The 19,073-nt window shown below is 43.1% G+C and overlaps 1 protein-coding gene across 3 annotated transcripts in view; it reads right to left on the reverse strand.

Moving 5' to 3' along the window:
* runx3 (RUNX family transcription factor 3) overlaps positions 1 to 19,073 on the reverse strand; it is a 48,736-nt gene that overhangs the window by 15,667 nt on the left and 13,996 nt on the right. For all 3 annotated transcript variants that reach the window (XM_038728925.1, XM_038728923.1, XM_038728924.1), the window contains exons 3-5: positions 13,370 to 13,611; positions 12,482 to 12,638; positions 11,025 to 11,129 (exon numbers count right to left, since the gene is read on the reverse strand). In XM_038728925.1, the coding sequence (XP_038584853.1) occupies positions 11,025 to 11,129; positions 12,482 to 12,638; positions 13,370 to 13,611 (504 nt within the window). The remainder of the gene's footprint in view (positions 1 to 11,024; positions 11,130 to 12,481; positions 12,639 to 13,369; positions 13,612 to 19,073) is intronic.

Raw genomic sequence — 19,073 nt, forward strand, 5'->3', positions numbered from 1 at the left:
AGGATGTTAGACGCCAAAGGAAAGGACTGTGAGTGTGTGTGTGTTTCCACCGACTGGCCCACCAGTTTGCTCCGTGCCGTTACTCAGGAACATATTCTGGGCGGACACCAGTCGGCACACACACTCTGTGATATCTTTTTATTCACACTCATATGTGGTCCGTCTGCCTTCTCTTTAAACTGTGATGGAAGGAATGAAGGCCAGCGTTCTCTCTCTCTCTCTGTCTGTCTCGCTCTCTCTTGCTCTCACACACACACAGTGCCAGGTCCAGGCTCCATCACCCACATAGACACTGTGGCTACTGTCTGTTCCAGGCCAGAGCAGGGGCGGCCAGGGGAAGCAGCCCTCCAAATATAGCCCCTATATGTGTCCTTGTGTAGTTATTAAGAGATTTACACCACCTCAAACGGCTGAGGTCAGGGAAATGATACATCCCACCGCTCACTGGTTGGAAAAAAACAGACAGACAGCAGGGAAAAAAATGATAATTAGTCAGTTTTTCTGTGGCCAATGGTGGTCTAAGATGAATTGGCTGGCTCTTTAGGGATGAAAGTGATCATTCAGCTGCCCACACACACACACACACACACACACACTTGAGCTGAGCTGTGGATCCCGTGGCCCAATTCCAGTTGGCAGGGACACAGTGTGTTTGGCGACACACTGTTCAAAGCTTCCAGTAGGGGGGTTTAGTGGACTGCGAGAGGGTGATTTCTGGGGGGAGCGGAGGCTTCATTAAAATGAGGCCTGGAGCTCATTTACCCGGGGCCCACAGTTGCTGTTAACACCGCTAATCAACAGGGAGGCGGCTTGAAACTTTCTTTTCCTCTTCTTCTTTGTTTTTTTCTCAGCCTTTGTCTCATGGAAACTAAGCCTATCTGGAGGGCAGCACACTCAGACTTCCTCTCATCTTTTTTAAGACACTTTATTTGCATCCATCTGAATTTTGCTAAGCACTTTTGTCTTTTTTGTGGCTACCATAGGGATTCTGTAAGACTCTGTATGTGCATCACGTGATATATAAGTTCAAAGGCCTGCTGTGCAAAACTATACTGAATAAAAGAGGAATAATTTGATTACTATTTTGTCCCTTTAAAAAAAAAATGAAAATGACTGTTGAGTCTCAGTTTCACTTGGACTTGGGAGTTCTTTGATTATGAGTTAACATATGCCTCTACTGTATGATTTAAAGTGAAAAATCATCCTTTAAACTTTTATCTCTGTATTTCTTGCCTTGCTGACAAAAGATTATTATTATTATAGTTATTCAATGTAGAAAAGTTTTTATAACTGTTGTCTAAATCATTACAGTCTCTGCAAGATAGCAACAAAGACACTCAACCTGTATCTTCAATTTAAACCTTGTGTTAATGCGCTCCCTTTGGCCAGTTGACCCTTCCTATAGCCACAGTGTGCCTGCTCCAACCGCCAACATTTGACTTCTACTCTGCAGGTCCGGGGGCCAGAGGGGTGCCACTGTTCCACACCGGCCCCATTTCAGAGGGGTTTCTGTGGTCGGATGAATATTTAATGTGTCAGGGTGCACTTAGGAGAGAATGCCCTTGTTTTTCTCTCTATGATATCATAACCACAAGATAGAGCTGGGAGATGGGGGCCAATGCACACATGAGGCCTAAACAGCAGCGCTCAATACGCACCCAGAACCGAAATGGATGCTAAAGGTTGTGGATTTACTAGCCTCCTCTCAGAGTAGCGGTCGCATCATCTGAAAGCATTATTGAAGTCTATGAAGAACAAATAAAATGCTTGATATAAAATGTCTGGCATTAACAATGTACTGAAAGGCTGTGTTTTGAAGAAATGGGTGTGTTGTTCTCAGCCCTGCTTAGTTTTGTTTGTGTATGTGTGTCTTTTTATTTCCTGATAGTATTTTATCTCCACTGCACAATCACTTGAGATGCTGCTTTGCTCTTTTGCACTCGTGCTTTGAAGCTCATGGAGATGGATTCAAATGTATGCAATGTGAGAACTGTGAAGTTATTTTTCATAGATTGCACCCAGTGCTCTTAAGATCAGACCACATGAACAGCAAATTCCACCGAGTCTTGCCCAGCCTTCCCTCCACAAAGACAGCTCATATCAGCTCAACACAGACAGTGTTTGCTCAGTAAGGTGACAGCCAGGCCTTAAACGCCAGTGTCACAGCTGAGTGATCACCCAATATGACCTGTTTCCTTCCTTCATCCCCCACTTTTTCTCTACTTCTCCCCTCTGTCTCTGTCTGTTTGTCTCTGTCTGCATTGAAAGAAAGAAACATATGTTCCCGTCCAAAGGGAGACACATTAAACACAAGCTCTTTTTAGTAAAGGGCTGGGCGCTTTTTCAGGCGCAAAGTGAAACTCTATCTGGACGGCAAAGGGCAATACGTGCTTTGGCCCTGGCCCAAGTCTGCACTGAATATATTTGAAGTGTAAATATTTGTATTTGACGTATAAATGGACATGATAGGCCTCTGATAACAGACTAGAATTGATTTGGAGTGCAGGTATCACACATAACACTGAAATCTATGTCTGGATTGTAAAGTCTATGTCTAAGTATTGCTATAGGATTACATACAAAAATGTCTGTGCAGTGTAAGAAGCATGTGTGAGTCTCATATGAAGGCTACTGTGATAGCAGCTGTCTGTGATATTTTATCATGTTTGAATGAGATTCTTTTTTGTGTTGATGAGTCAAGTCAATAGTACCACAACTTATAATGCATCTAGCTTTCCTCTTAGGTAAGGTATACCCATGCTTTATGTGTTCATGTATCGAAAGTAAAGTCTTGAAAAGATGTGAACACAAGAGCAGCGTCCTTATCTAACTTTTGAAACCCCACAGTGCAATGTGGGGCGACAGTTGAGCGTATGTTGCAGGGAGGCCTACTTGCCTGCGAGCAAACTTCCGTTTACCCTCAACAGGCACTGGGGATGTTTCAACATCTGTTGAGCAAAGTGTTGTACACCTGTCTTCCTCTTCCTCCTCTCTAGCAGACCTGAACCCCCTACATTTTCGTTCCCACCCTCCTCCTTTCCGCCCCTCTTTCTTATACTTCCCTTTTCGTTCTATTACTGGCACCACAGCGCAGCTCAAAAAGCATCTCTGCAGCAGTGTATTTGGCACCGTGTCTCCCAAGGCCACCAATCACACAGTTGGGTATTTACAGTGGGACGAATCAAAGTTCTTGTTTTGAGGCTGACCCTGAAGGATGTGGGTTTTACCCTTGGCTGGTGATTGTGGCTGTCTCGTCTGGGCCTAAATGAGTCGATGCTAGCCACACACAGACATTACGCTACTTTACACTTATTTACATAACATTCTCGTAACACTTTCAGAATGAATGCATTAAGTTTTACGACTATATCATTACAATGGATTGAATGCACAGACCATTTATTATTTGGTACATAAACTAAGTGTGAATTGAAGTCTCTGTCATGAACAGGACAGCACTGAATACAGTGGCAAGTGGAGTTTTGTAAAAACATAATTTCCGTCTAAGCTTTCAGGAGGTGGTCAGCAAATGTTTTGACATGCGTTTATATGTAGTGCGCCCTCTCTGACCAGAGCTGGGGGATCATCTGGTCCCTCAGGCAGATGCACCAGTCTCTCTCTGGGGACGTCAGCAGTGTGAAAATCCCCCTCGCAAGCCTGAAAACAAGCTGCTCACAGCGGAAGTTGCTACATGAGACTGTTTGAGCAAAGAGCACAGCCTTCCTTTTCTGATAAGGGGATAAAGCTGTTTGTGTGTGTGTGTGTGTGTGTGTGTGTGTGTGTGTGTGTGTGTGTGTGTGTGTGTGTGTGTGTGTGTGTGTGTGTGTGTGTGTGTGTGTGTGTGTGTGTGTGTGTGTGTGTGTGTGCGCGCGTGCGGAACAGAAGCACTTCCACACAAGGACAGCGCTACAGGCGGCAGGTTGAGGCAGGCAAAGAAAGTGAAGGGGTGTCAAAATAAGGGCCAATGCACCCGGATTCTCTAACAATACAACAACAAGGCCCGTAGCAAGTTTGGAGCAATCATCCCTCTTTTGTTCCACCATCCCATACTATGTGTGTGTATGTGTGTAACCGTCTTCTAGTTGGGGAGTTGAAGTGTGTTGGGGTTGATATGAAGCTGTTTTTCAGGCCTTTTTGGCTGCTTGCCTGTAGACTTTGTAGATTTCCCAGTGCTGCTGCTGCTGCTTTGGCCTTGTCGAGCACAGAAGGCCTATTTGGCTCCAGTGACAGATCATATTTAAGTAATAAGTTGCATTGAGTGTGTTATTTTAGCTCTAATGGTGAATGGGGTTGTTGTGTGTGTCTGTGTGGCATGCAAGTTCGCGTGTACGTAGTAGTCAGGTTGTTCTAAGCAGTGAGGTGCCGGAGGAAAGGTGGGGGCCTCGCAAGGCTGTGGGAAAGGAAAGCAAGCTGACGCTGTAACATACATCAATGCAACGCCAGCAGATGTGTCAAACGGCTTCGCGTTCACACCTCTGTGCATACTAGCTCACACACAATAATGTGCAACAAGCATGCATTTGCCCCCCTGAACGTGCACACACGCACACACAGTTCCACAGAATGACAACTCATATTCCAGGTGGGTCAAAGTGAATGTGTGAAATGTGTGAACTTTCCACTGTGTAGGCATTAACATCACTTTCAGTACTTTCTCTGAGGTTATCATGTTAGTGGACTGCTGCAATAGCGTTGCGGTTACAACAATTGACCTCCCTTTTCTGTGATGTTTCCAGCCTATTTTGAAGAGCCAAGACTTCCTTCTGTGTTTACCCAGAGCATTACAACCTTCTCCGCTCCTGGAAGTAAAAGAAAGACCTCGCTACACCTATTATTTGCTCACTGTTCCTAACCATTAAGACCTGAAGAAATAAATATCCAAAACCGCAGGGTGGTGGTACATAGCGTCTTTTCCAGTAACCAGCAGGTGCCTTCTTCCCACAAACCGTCCCCCGCACCACGTCCGTCCCCACTGCCCTAACGCAGAAAACGGTTTATTGTCATAATGCAGCGGGGGAGAAAATATTCCTCCACTCATGGGCCATTTATTTTTCTAAATGCAGAACGGAACTTTTATTGAATTACGGCTGAAAGGTCGTAATGGCTCCCTCCTGTATGGGTCAGTGTAAATAAGGAAGAGTGAGCACACACAGAGTGGGCATTTTACTTCCCTTCATAGGTAGGTAAACAGGAAAGACGCTGGGCTGTTTAGTTTAGAGGGGAGTGTGTAGGGAGTAGATGGAGAGACAGAGAGGGAGAGAGAGCTAAGTAGCGATGTTGGTAGAGCTCGTCAGTGATTCTAAGAAAATGTTTTTTACTTGCATCATCAGTATGAATTAAAAGCGCTGTCTGAGGCTGGCTGTAAATAATTCGGTAGTTCCTAGTGCTGTTCTATCTGGCGTCAGCAAATGCAGGGTGGAAATTTTTGTCTGAGTGGAAAAAGAAAGGGCATTTTACCCCGGGGCTATTGTGTGTGGCTCTGACAGTCATCATCTGGCCTGAGGAGGAGACGCCGCTCTGTTTCAAAATGTTACACAACGTTCTTCTTTTTACTGTTATTTAGCAGAAACGTGGGCATTGACGCTGCAGCAACATGCCGAAGAGCAAACAGAGGCTGCGAGGAGAGAAGAGATGAAGAAAAGTGCCAGTAATGGACAAATGGATGTATTTTCTTTGTTTATAACTCTGTTTAGATGAGGTATTTAGACTAATTAGCTCTGCTTTCACAGGAAAGCCTAAGAACAAAAGCCTAAGTAGGATTACCAACAGCTGTGTGTGCATGTGCATGTGTCTGTGAGTGTGTATATGTGTGTAGCCCTCAAAGGGAGTTGGCCTCAAAGCTTCTAGATGTGGTTAAGGTGGCAACAGTGGTCAAAGAGCCTCCATCTCAGTCCTTTATTTACCCTCCCACAACAAAATTTGATTATATTACAGCTGCTTTCATGTCTGTTCTATCATACTTTAATGACACTGACAGTAGCAGTCCTGCATTGATCCATATCTAACATAAAAACACATAAAAATGTCTTACAAAATAATAGCTTGTCTCTAATATGCAGACATCTTGCATGATACTGTCCTCATCCGCCAGCCATCACAAGCCTCAGACCTCAGAATGCGGTGAATGTTTTTGTCCCAACACACAAGTTCCTCTCTAAAATCAGTCCAAACCTATTCAGTATACACTGCTGCATTCCAGTGGATTTATCAGTTGGCCAATATTTGCTCTACTTCTAATCACTGGGGCCAAGTATGACGCGTCTGGAGTGACCCCAGGGAAGAGGAACGCCACAGTCGACGGCCTCCAGTCAATGCAGACGCCACAGAGTGTAATTTCTCTGAAGAAGACATAAAATCTCCTCTTTATCTGTTCCCATCTGTCTGTCACTGGTATTGAGGCAGACTATCTTCTCTACAAAATCATAAATTAGATGGTCATGAGTTTGAGGCTAGACTATTTGTGTGTGTGTGTGTGTGTGTGTGTGTGTGTGTGTGTGTGTGTGTAAAAGAAAGAGAGAAATAGATTGTGTGCATGCGTAGGCCACCATGTCTCCAGGTTATACATCTGGGAGTCATGGTGAGCCATTAGCAGTCAGGAAAGCACCCAGCATCAGACATGCCACTGTTTTTCCCCTCCCCTGGCACTGATACACCTGTAGGCCTTTCTTTCAAAGACACCCATCTCCATTTTCAAACATCAAAGTTGCCTTTGAGAGAGCAATTCGCACTGAGGGTGAGCCTTTCATGTGATTTGTAGAGCATGGGCGTGGCCGGTGGGGCCGACTTAAAGAGATGGACGCACCTGGCAGGTGTAAGTACGAGCAAATACATACGCAACAACGCACATGCTATCTTTTTGTTGACTTTACAGAGAGACTGCAATATCACAGGAAAAATAACACAGCAAATGTCATTGTTTGTCTATTTGCATACTTTGTACAGTATGTGTGCCAAATGCAAATAGAATCAACCCGCCAACTCCAACATGCACCCCTGCCGCCTCGACTCCCCCCCACGCCCGCCATTCTCCTCCTGGAGCTGTGTGAACACACCCAGCCGAGCAAATAGAGGCAACAAAACACGACAGCACTTGTGTGATTTTAGTGGATGTGTGGGTCTATGGGTGGTAGTGTGAGCTCTATTTGAACAAATGCAGGTATTGCATTTACACTTGTGGTTAGGGTGTATTCATGTGTATCATTTTCAAGTCTCCTCAGACAATTTGCCACTGTGACCTCACTGAGCCACCGTACAACAGGCTTCCACATCGTCAACATTCAGCTAACAATTGACTGTCCTTTCTGTTTCTCTCACCTTCTTAACCCACAGACCTATATAACAGATTTCGATTTTTAGAAAGAAATAATAAATACCTACCAGAATCATTTGCTGACTTTATTCCAACTCTGTTACAAATTTTTATTTGCTTTCTGATTGCCCAGTCAGATTCAACTGTAAAATAGTTCCTTGTAACTTCAGCGTCACACATGCAGATGGCAGCTTTGAATCTGTCTTCAGACATTCACATGTGTCAAAATGTATTTTATTTCTGCACAAATTTTTATTTACACATTCTTACACAATTGTTTTCTTTATCTTTTCTACACATCTGTGAATCATATCTATTTGTACATCTTTTTCAACAAATTCACTAACTGCTCTGTGTCCCAATACTTTCATGCTAATCATTTTTTTCAGGCTCTAAAAAGGACATACTACCGCAGTGAGAAGTATTTCTGAACAGCATTTCACAAGCTCAAAATATTTCTGGCCCTTTTTTGATCTCTCTGACCGAGCCTGACCTGCGGTGAGTTCACCTTTTTGTTCCCCAGGGGACTGATTCATTTCAGGTCAAGAGATACAGAAATACAAACGGCCCCTCCCCTGTGGGTAAATAGACAGCGACTGATGTCATGGATAAATAAGGGAGTGAGAAGGGCACCAAAAATAAAGTTGCGGGATCTATTGGTGAGAATAATCCAGCCGGGTGCATTATGTGTGTGAGCGGTGGTGCAGAGGCATCTGATAGCAGCTACAGGGAGGGTCTCAACACTTAAGTCATCTGCTTTTCTTTTCTGCATTTCTTTCGTTTTCAGCTCAGCATGCTCTCTCTTGTTTGTCGGATGTGGCGCATTGTTAAAGCTGCCGCTCAGACAGAAGTGGAGGGAGAGTTTTCAGTTGCAACAGCTGTGCTTCCAGTGTGGCCTCGGCAGAAGTTTGATAATATAGTATGACAGATAGATCAGGGGAGGGGGGTGGAGGGGACTTGATGACGAATGCCGGATGCATGATGAGGAAATCAGCAGCAGGGGAGACAAAAATACTTAGCTGAACATTGAGCCTACTTTCTGTTTAAGAACAAAATGCTGTGTATGTGTGTGTGTGTGTGTGTGTGTGTGTGTGTGTGTGTGTGTGTGTGTGTGTGTGTGTGTGTGTGTGTGTAAATTAGTGTGAACATTTGTGCCTGTGTATGTGTATGTCTGTCTTACTACTCAAGTGTTTTGCGAAGGCATGTTGTTCTTTGTTACAATGCCGCAGGCGAGCAACGCTGCAGTCCTGTCCATCAGGTTCTCCTGACTGGATCAGTAAACATTAATAAAACCTCCACCCCCCCTGGTGCCAACTCCTGCCATGGCTCTGCTGGCAGCCATGCAAATGCAGGCCCTACGCAAACAGCCTGTAAAGCCATGTGCAGGCCAGCCCCGCAGCCTGCCAGCCTGCGGACAGGTGAGCACACCGTGGGCCAAGTCTGGCTTCAGGCTGTCTGCACTCTATGAATGCTCAAGCTGAGATGTACAGGCAACGTCGTGTGGAAGAAAACTAGGATCAAAGCAGTGTTGGAATATTTAGCTGTCTCTGAGGATGAGATTTGTAATGAAAAAATGCTGCTAGTTTTATGCGTTGGCAGAAGTGTTTCTCTGCTTTGGATCTAAACCTTGTACAGCCCATATAAAGTGGTGCCTTGTGGTTAGAGAGGAATCTGATTATTTTTATGGGCCTAATAATATCTGAATGGTAGTGCGTGTTCCTGTGATTTGACTGTGTCGGGACATGACTGATATTATTCTCCTAGAATGTGCTGCTTGTTTAAATATGAGAAGTCCTTTATCTCATCTTGCAAGTGATTTCTATTTTGAGGCTATGCGTCCTTCGGTAAACTAAACTGGACCGAAAACTCATCTCAGCCTCGCATCTGACAGCTCATTCAAACCAATATAATGAACACTATAAATGTGCTGCATTTCAAAGTGCTTATTCTGTTAACTGCGATCAGATGTTTGCATTTCCTGCTTGATGCAGGATCTGTTTTACTGCAGAGAACCTGGATGTATTATTCATATTTCAGATCAACTTTGACTCATTTGCACGAGTCAAGCAATCACTCTTTCCAGTGGGTTATACTGAAGGAATTTCTAGTTAATACATATTGAAATCATATTGCAGACATATTTTTTTTTAATATCAGCCTTCGCAGAAGTTTATTTTCTGTCATTCGATGAATTCCCTCTCAGCACTGTGTAACAGAGTTTAATGGAGCCCTAAATTCCTCCTGCCCTATATTAAACAGTGTCACTTTATAGCACCCAGCGCCAGTGTAAAAGTAGCACGGCCACTCTGACGCCTCAGCCGTAATGTGTTGACAGACAGAAAGGAGACAACCTTAATGTACAGTTATTTCAAGCGGAGAGACACTTGCCGATGCACATGGGAACTCATTTATGCACGGACACACATTAAGGTTTTCGTTTCTCTTTAAACAAAAGATGATCAAATTGAAATCACCCACGCACACACACGCAGTGTTTATTATTAACTAGTCCCTCTCTGCTTTGCAGTCACTGTTCTCTTTAATGCCTCTACAATTAGCATCCAGCCTGGCAGGTGTGTCTGTATGGTGGTAGTAGTGGTAGTGGTGGTGGTGCTATCACTCTCTCTTCCCCTGCTGTGGTCTGTTTTGACTGGGCTAAATCCACCCTGTCCCAAATATCCCCCTCCACAGACACGAGCACAAGCTCAGCAATCAGCCCGTTCACAGACCTCTAAAACTCTGCACTCTGGAACCATTATAAAGCCGCTCCATAGGTAGATCATGAAATCCTACTCATCTCATCTGCACATACGCCACCAGCCCTCAGCCCCTGACTCATCTGAGTAACACTGCTCTCCACCATCACTAACACAAGCAGCAGTAAACCGCATGAGAATGTAGCTGCGGCTGAACTGTGGCGCTAACAGCTTTAGCACGCCGAGCCTCCCTGCCAGGGCTAACAGTGGCCAGAGTCTGCCCTGTGTTAAATCAACGAGCCACTTATGTGGTCGGTCAGGTACGGCCCCTCTGACCAGCTCTGGGGAAGGTAGGGGTGAGAGATGGCTGAGGAGAAGAAGGAGGAGGGAGGGGGCTCGACTGAGCTGAGCCACCTGCGGCTTGGAGACTCACTCAGCTCCTCTTAGTGGTCTTTGGGTTATGCCTTAATATGCTTTACAGTTTCCTCTGACTGGGCCCTTCCCTGTGCCCCTGCTGCACACACACACACAAACACACAAATCTGCACTACTATACTTGTGAGGACAATGTACTGCCCTACATTCATTCTCTAGAGGCTTACCATAACCGCTACATTCCTAACCCCAACCTTAACCTAGTCTTAATTCTAATCTTAACCCCAAAACCAAGTATTAACCCCAAAGTAAATCTAGTGGAGACCGAATTTTTGCACATGTGATCGTGTGAAGATTTTTATGTCCACAATGTGCTGAATGCATTGCACGCACACATACACACACACTATGAGACTTGCTCACAGTATTAGATTTTCATATAACATCTGCATATGACTCATGCATTTCGTTTAGCATGTAGAGATACTGACACCCACCACTTTCTGAACCAGGATTATCTGCTTCTAGCTGGGTGGCTCTGCAACATTGGCATCACACCGCAATGCATTTGAGCAACAACAATAGTAGTGTTGGTGGGCGAGTGTGTGCGTGCGTGTGTGCGTGCGCGCGCGCGCTGTACTCACTGCGCGGTTCTCGGGGTCCATCCACGGTGACTTTGATGGCGCGGTGGTAGGTGGCCACTTGTGGCGGTCCGGTGAACACGGTGATGGTCAGAGTGAAGCTCTTTCCTGCAGCACAGCAACATGTCCATGAGATGAGTGGAAGACGTGTCATTTCACTTTATGAACGGCCTTTTTTCGAATGATCTGTAAACTATATGCCCTCTTCTTTGCAACAATACCTCACTTTTTCAAATTAACATTGCCTAATCGCCGGCTTTTTTCCCCCGGTGCAGTCTTTGAATTAAGGACCCCAAAAAAAAGACAGAAAAGACAGAGGGCACCTCTTTTTATGGCCTGACTGCGGGTATGATTTAGATTATTGAGAGAATGTGTTCCAGATTGTCCGAAAGGGCTTACAGTGATAGTTTTATTGTTCAACAAGGCAGGCTCTTGCTCCCATCTGCATCAAAGTCCGTGCAGAGGGAAGAAGGCTGTGTAATGAAGCGGGCCCGGTGCTCGTCCCCGGCTCTGAAAGAGGCATCTCTTGTTTAAAAGAGACTGCGTGGGAGGAGGACGAAAAAAAAAGAATCCTCGGGTGGGGTAATTGACTACAGAAATGAAAGGTAAAGGCTACTTTTTAATTTGGAGACGAGGCCCTCTTCCCAGTCATCAAACCACAGCTATTTTAACATTAAAGGGGAATATAAAATTTCAGAGAAGGCTCTGAGCTGAGTGAGAGAAGCTCTTCCTCTGGTCGAAGACCTTTTGTGAACAATCAGGCTTTTAAATTATTTTTTATTTCGGGACATTTCATTTTTAGTTTCTGAATTTTTTATCACAGCAATTAAACACAGTAGCCTACCCATGGTAAATATTAGATCATACAGCTTTGTGCTGGCGGGGATGGTTCGACAAAGTGTCCCAGGACATGAATTGCGAGGTGCTTTTCCATCCATCCCTCAGACATACACCATGTGGATAATTATTTGTATTCCCTCGGATTAAGAAAATTACAGTCACGTCGCAACTGTTCACCGTGACGCAGGCCAGATGTTTTGGATGACACCCGTGGACGTCAGTTGGCAAAATGTGGGCACTCGCCGTACCCATGCCTAAATGACTCCACATTTGCAATTTTTATCTTTGCAATATCGACAGGGGGAAAATATTTTAAATACTATATTTTAAGGAGGATCATGGATCAACGTTTCCTACATGTGCGTCTGTGCAGCATATTTGGTGACCTAGACCTTTAATCATTTTTCACATTCACTTAAAAATAATAACATGCTGTCAGATGTCAGTCGTTACTCCACTTAGACTAAGAAATATGATCCTCTATATTATTATAAGCGCTTTTCCAACTGTTGCTGCAAATGACATTACAAGCAGTTTTAGCCATTCTCTTACTTGTATGTGTGCAGGCCGATGTGCGTGCGCGTGTGTGTGTGTGTGAGAGAGAGAGAATTTCAGCGCACCTCGTCCGCTCCTGCCCACGAAGCGCAGGTCGTTGAAGCGGGCCACTTGGTTCTTCATCACGGCAGAAGCGTTCCTCAGCTCGGCCGAGTAGTTCTCGTCATTCCCGGCCATCACGGTGACCAGAGTCCCGTCGGGGACATCCCCGAGAGCCACGACCTGCACGGGAGAAAGCTGGCGGTCACTCTGGGTCACCAAACCATATGTAGGCTGCGCACTGCGCGCTTATAACCGCATCCGGCTCCCATAATATGAAGCAGGAATATCTCCACAACTTCACCACAATGTCAACAATTAACGATTTGTCTACATATCTGGGAGATTTTATTAGGTATCCTCCCTCCAATATAGACTAATGGCATTTAAATATAATATATATTATATAGAATTACCTGCTCTATCACTGATATTTATCCCGAATACATGATATAGACAATGCAAAGCGTCACAATGACACAAGCCACAAATATTTACCTAAGAAGCATCATCATCATCGCAAATAAATATAGGCTACTGCTAAAATAATGACTTCAGATCTATTTGCTCAGATTTCTTGTAATTTCAGAGCTGTTGTCTGTAATTATTTCTGTCCCGATTTAAGATGTTATTTTTCTGGACGGTGCCGTCAAAAGCCAATAAAAGCAGAGCATATCGTTTTAACAGTAATGTCCAACACAGTTTCAAAATGCAGAATCCATAAAAGCCCAATTCCTAGAGCTCTAATTATTTACAAATAACTATAATTAAATTGCCTCCTTAAAATATGTCTGGTTCGCTTAAATCCGTTTTTAAAAAGTATTTTCTCATGCATTTCCCGCAGTTAGAAAACCACAGAATGCGTCATTAAAATGAAAATATAATAAATAATCATTAAAAACCATGTGTCTTGCCTTGAAAGCCACGGGTAGCGTCTTGTTGCACCTCCAGTGAGACGGGAGGACGGAGCAGAGGAAGTTGGGGCTGTCAGTCCGGACCAGCTCGCCGGCGTGATCCGCCAGGACGTCCACCACGTTCCTGGTGTCCGGTCTTGACCTGAGGGGCCCCGGGGTGGCCATGGCCCCGTTGCCGTCTCCAATCTTACTGCAGGGGAAGGACGTGGAGGGCGGCGTGAACCGTCTGGTGGTGGGCGGCTCTACGGGAATATGCATCACAACAGCTTGGGTCAGTGCCACCCGACTGGGTTGTGTCAGAAGAGCAGGACTCTCTGGGAGGAAAAACTGTTTCTTTTTCTTGTCCTCCAGACACCGATGGTCTCAGGAGTCCGCCGTGTGTGCGCAAAGGATGGAGGCGGGAGCGCACTAAGTCTGAGTGAAGAGAGCTTCCCTACCTTAAACAAAACACTGTGGTGACTGTGTGCTAAATCATCTGCACAGGATGTGTTAGCATGAGGAACATTAGGGTTGCTCTGGGTTTTTTTCTCTCTAACTTCAGCAAAAAAAACGGACAAACAAAGTCTTCAAAGAATCTCACAGTGCTGAACTTGTCTGATATCGGCGCTCTTATCTGTCGCACACTTGATGGACAGTTTCAGCCGCTGTACACAATATAGGCTATCAGTAAACTACTTGAGCTTTCACTTTGAAATCTTAAATCAGTCAACGAATCCCCTAAATCATTTAGGCTACTGCCGATCAGTGACAATCTGTTGGCAGTAATAAGGTAATCCAGCCACGATGCGAGAAGTTAGACAGTCCAGCTGACTGGCTTTCTCGGCTTAAGTTTTAAAAAACAGTAATATCGGCTACACAGCCAAACTTTTCCAGACGCCTGCAGATCTCACCAGACTCCACTGAAACCCCCCCCCCCGCAAAACTAAATTGATCAAACCCGAATATCTACAGTCAAACTGAAGTTGAAGTACATCAGTGTCCTTTTCTTGCGTAAAAGTTCATACAACTTTATCCTTGTTGGATCTTCCCCACAAACGAAACTTGTTCTGGTATAAGAGGAACTGTCCTGTTGCTCCTGTTAAATTTCCTTTAAAGTTATCCTTTTGCGCTGCCTTACAGGGCGCGAGAAGGAGACGCGAGGCTGAACGGAGTGCTGAGTGCCGCGATATTATTTTACCCGAGTCATTTTAGTGTTTAGTGGTTGGGAGTGCGGAGATGATTTCCACCAATGAATCTGCTGGGCTGGGCTTCCACCAGACCAATCAAACTCTCTCGTGCTCCTTCTTCAGCGCTGTTGTCACACACAGACTGAATTATTGATACCTATCTGTGCCTCTCTCTCTGCTTGTGTGTTTATTATTTCTTTTATTTCTTTATTTATTTTTTTACAGCATTTATACGTTAACATGATGCAGAGAGACAGTAGACAGTTTGAGTTATAATAACTTTTTGAGGAAAGGACGCATGTTTTACAGAATTGTATAAAAAAAACAATTATTTATTTAGACAATGATTTATTTTTTAAACGACAAGACAGTAAGCACAAGCAACGTTGACATTAAATGAAGAACGTGTAAATTTTTTAATGTGATGATTTAAACATGTAAAATAATTGATTCTGGTTTAATGACAAGCAACCTCTGTTTTTTTAATGAATTATTAGTCTTACAGGGAGCCTATTTTATTGCTTAAATAATATATAAACGGAAAGGTCTGCACCTTTATACATGTCACACTGGTTTGTCACAGCACTTTCTCTGACCTATTTTTACCTTGCCTTATTTATAAATCTAAAGAAGGGTTGAGACTGCAGAGAGGCCTGTGGTTTTAGTCTCATTTATTCATTTTGAAATGCTATTATATCTGGCTGCTTCGCACCTTCTCTCCAGGTAAATAACATTTTCATAAAGTGAAATTAAGGGTCTAAGACAGATCCTATCACTCTAATTGACTGAAGTGAATTAATAAGAGAATTAAAGCAAACAGACAGATGTATTTCTTCCACATCAAACGGCACAATATACTAATCAGTGTGTGTGTTTGTGTGTGCCGGAGGCTGAATTCATTAGAAACCTGAAATGTTGAGGTTTATATCAAATGACGGCACACCCTGCAAACACTCCGCCATGCTGCTTTCTGACACTAGTTGGCGCATTTGCCTTTTCAATCGCTGTCAGTTCAGACAGTCTGAGGCAGACATTTCACATCTGCAGAGGAAAAGGAAACTTTTATCTGCGCCCAGAGATTGTCAGAAATCTGAATTAATATCGACTTCAGCCAAATCAGTTAAACGAACTCAACTTGTGAGGTGTTTCTGTCGTCAGAAAAAGCGCCGCTGACATTTGTTTTTTCACGTCTACGTTTGATTTTCTTCCTGAATCACAATAATCTTTATAAGTGATGCAAATTAAATGATTATAAAAACACTGGCATTTATTCGTTTATAAACCGTACACTGAAGCCATGTGATATATTAGGGTTAACCTTTCCGGCTCTATTAGGACATAAAAAGAATTCACTGGTTCACCGTTTTGTGTCTTTTATTATAAATGCATAAGAAAATTCGAAAAGAAAGAAAAGAAAACATCGCTTAAAATACTGTATATAAGTTTACCTTGTTAGCTCTAGTGAGCATTGACAGAGTTTATTATTAATGAGGACAGTAAACATTAATCTGAAAGATTTGGCGACTTGATTGGTTTTTAAATTAATAAAAAAATTCCCTGTAGCTCTGATGTAAAAAAAAATAAATAATCAAATTTACCAAAAAAATATTATTGAAGAATGATTTAAATTAATTAATGCAAACAGGAAATATGTCAATAAAAACAATATTGAACATATCATGTGGATTTTCCTTGAAACGCATTTTTTAAATGCACTCAATCAATCGATGTTTCATTTTTATAATAACACATTTTACTTTTCGTGCGCGCTCCCGCCTCTGCGTGCGTGTGTGCGGTGGTTTTTAAGTTGTTTACTTGCATGAGAATAAATTAAGTGCAGTTAAGTGGTGCAAGGAGTCATCGCAGTGGCTTCAGATTTTTCCTTAATTTCTCTTCCTATCACACTAAATCAGAGCCACAGTCAGAGTAAGATTTGCAGAGGAAAGAAAAGGAAACATTAAACACAAAAACAGACAAGTCCCTATTACAGAAATAAGGCTGGAATAATATAGCTTATTTTCACAATTGCTTTTTATGTGGCATCAAACCCAGCAACAAACCTCACAGTATCAGTGGTGGTCGGCCAGCGCACTAGTGTACTGACATATAGTAAAAGTAGGAAAACAAATCTCTTAAAGTTATGTATAATAAGGTTGCTAAAATGTAGTTCTATAAATCAAGTTCACATAAAAACATCTCTCTGTGTCTCTCTTCATTTTTCAAATTTCTCATGAGAATTTTCTTTTTTTAACAGTGCTTTGGGGTCACAGAAATATTAACCAAGCTTGTGGCACAAGATACATCTTGTTTGTGGTTGTTTGTTTGTTCTTTTGGTGATAGGTGTGGTTGCCACCCAATTGTTTTGTATTCACTGTTTTACTTTAGAAGTGATACCAGTCAGAGAAACATATTTAAATGATGGTGATACAGTCATTACCATCATGTGACCACCTGTGAATTCAGACAACAGAAATCTTGTGGTCCTTGGCCTAATGTGTTTTGATTTTAATGTTTTTGATTTGTAAATTTAGGTGAACCCCCCACAGACACTTATTTCACAGTTGAATCACTCTGTGCAACAGCAGCAGCTAAATCCCTACCATCCTAACTGCAGAAAATCGCCTCTGATCAGATCTCCTATCATGCAGCCTCTATTTTGAGTACAGCTCGACTGGGACAATGACAATGCCGGTGATATTTTAGTCGTCCTCCTGCGCTAGTTCATTATTAATATGTGACCGCACGCCCCAGCTATACCCTGCTCAGCCGTAATGTGCGCTCCGGGCGCCTGTCACATTTAGACCTCTGCATTTCAACATGCAGTTTCTACAGTTTCAGCCGCACAGGCATTGAGGACAGAGCCCGCTGTGCCCCTGAACGATTTTTAATGATTCGGGTGGGTCGAGCCTGAAATCAAGACAGATCTCGTGGAGGATATGTGAAACCCCGGACCCACCTCAAATAGGCCTCTGCATATGTGACTCTTACCATTCAAGGATAAAAAGAAAATGGATCCTTCAGATATAAATCAAGAAATCACATCATTGATTGCTGACGGTCGCTCTGTGAAAACTTATTACTGAGAGGCTGCCTTCAGCTCTGTATTCCTGACCTGAATCATTATGAAAGCTCATAACAGAAAAGCGTCCCCTGTGGAATCACAAAATGGTTTGTTGGCAATAAACATATGGCAGCACCATGGTCAAACGGTTCTAAATGGGACCTAAACAGATGTACAAAATTATGTTTAACTAATGCTGAAGTTCCTTGGAGTCCTTACAAGGACACACTTCCTCCTCTGTGAGTAAAGAAACAAAGGAAACCCCACTTACTCTAGGTTTTATGTGTAATGAGTCAGATTGTAAAGACTAATATGAGTATGATCCCCATTAGCAGAGAAACCAGAGGAAGCCTTTGGGGTCTGAAAACTTATACCTGCCTCTAAATGCCACCCACACTGCTTTCAGTGCCACTTAAAAGTCACTTTGAAGATAGGGACAGTCTAAGATACGTGTAGATCCCTTTAAACTTTGATTTTTTTTTTTTGATTTTTTTTTTTACTGAATATGATCTATTAGCCTGTGTAAACTCCTGGGCTATTTTCAGATGTGCACACATAAGCCTTTGGATGGGTAGCTATTCATTTGGAAAAGGGGGCTACAGGGGCAATTAGAAATAGTTTGAGGTTTGCCGATGACATAAGACAAAGATTTCTATCTTTAGAGGAGCTGTGGCGGTCACACATTTCTGTACATTCACAAATTACAGGGCAAGCTTTGGCCCTCAACCCACCGAATGCATTCCTTCCGAAAAGTGTCTGCTCGAATTTCAGCCGGGGGTTTCTGCTCAGTGGAAATATGAGTGTTCTGAATGGACAACTTCTATGAAATGGAGTTTTATTCCTCTCGGATTAAATTAGCTCTACTTTGGGGCTCGGGGTATTTTTTTGTATGAATGATGAATTCTGCGGTGGCTGTGGAACGCCGGGCTTGTTTACCCTTCCCTCCTTTTTCTTTTTTTTTTCTGAAACGTTGCTCGCTATGAAATGGACTTTTTCTGCTTGATATGACAAGAGTGTCTGTGATTAGACTTCCAAGCATGATGTAAGTCACCAAGGCTATTTGTGCCAGTCCCCTCAAAGCCAAATCATATTCTAGCGTTGGAGTGTTTATATACACAAGTATATGGAGAAACTTTTAAACAACAGTGAGTGGGTACAGACTGTTTGGGTTTTGGGCTCTTGCTGCTCTGATGGCTGATTCTCTCTCAAATTTTGATTATATAATGTGTCAGCACATCACAATTGGTGGTCACTTTTGTCGATTTTGATGTTCAGACAAGAAAATAGGAAACACATTGAACAATTTTGATCACATAAATTTGTATGTTATTTTTTCTCCACCATGGCTGTCTGTGTTAGTTTTTATGATCACTGGAATGCACTTGTGTATTCAAACTTTGTTTTAGCGCTTAGTGACCCTAAAAACTTTATTTTAATTTTAAATTCTATAGTTTTCTTCTATAATTTGCCCTCTGTA

Source organism: Micropterus salmoides, unplaced genomic scaffold, assembly GCF_014851395.1.
Source record: "Micropterus salmoides isolate LMB-PRFRI ecotype aquatic unplaced genomic scaffold, ASM1485139v1 Ms_hic_scaffold_19, whole genome shotgun sequence".
Taxonomy (NCBI): domain Eukaryota; kingdom Metazoa; phylum Chordata; class Actinopteri; order Centrarchiformes; family Centrarchidae; genus Micropterus; species Micropterus salmoides.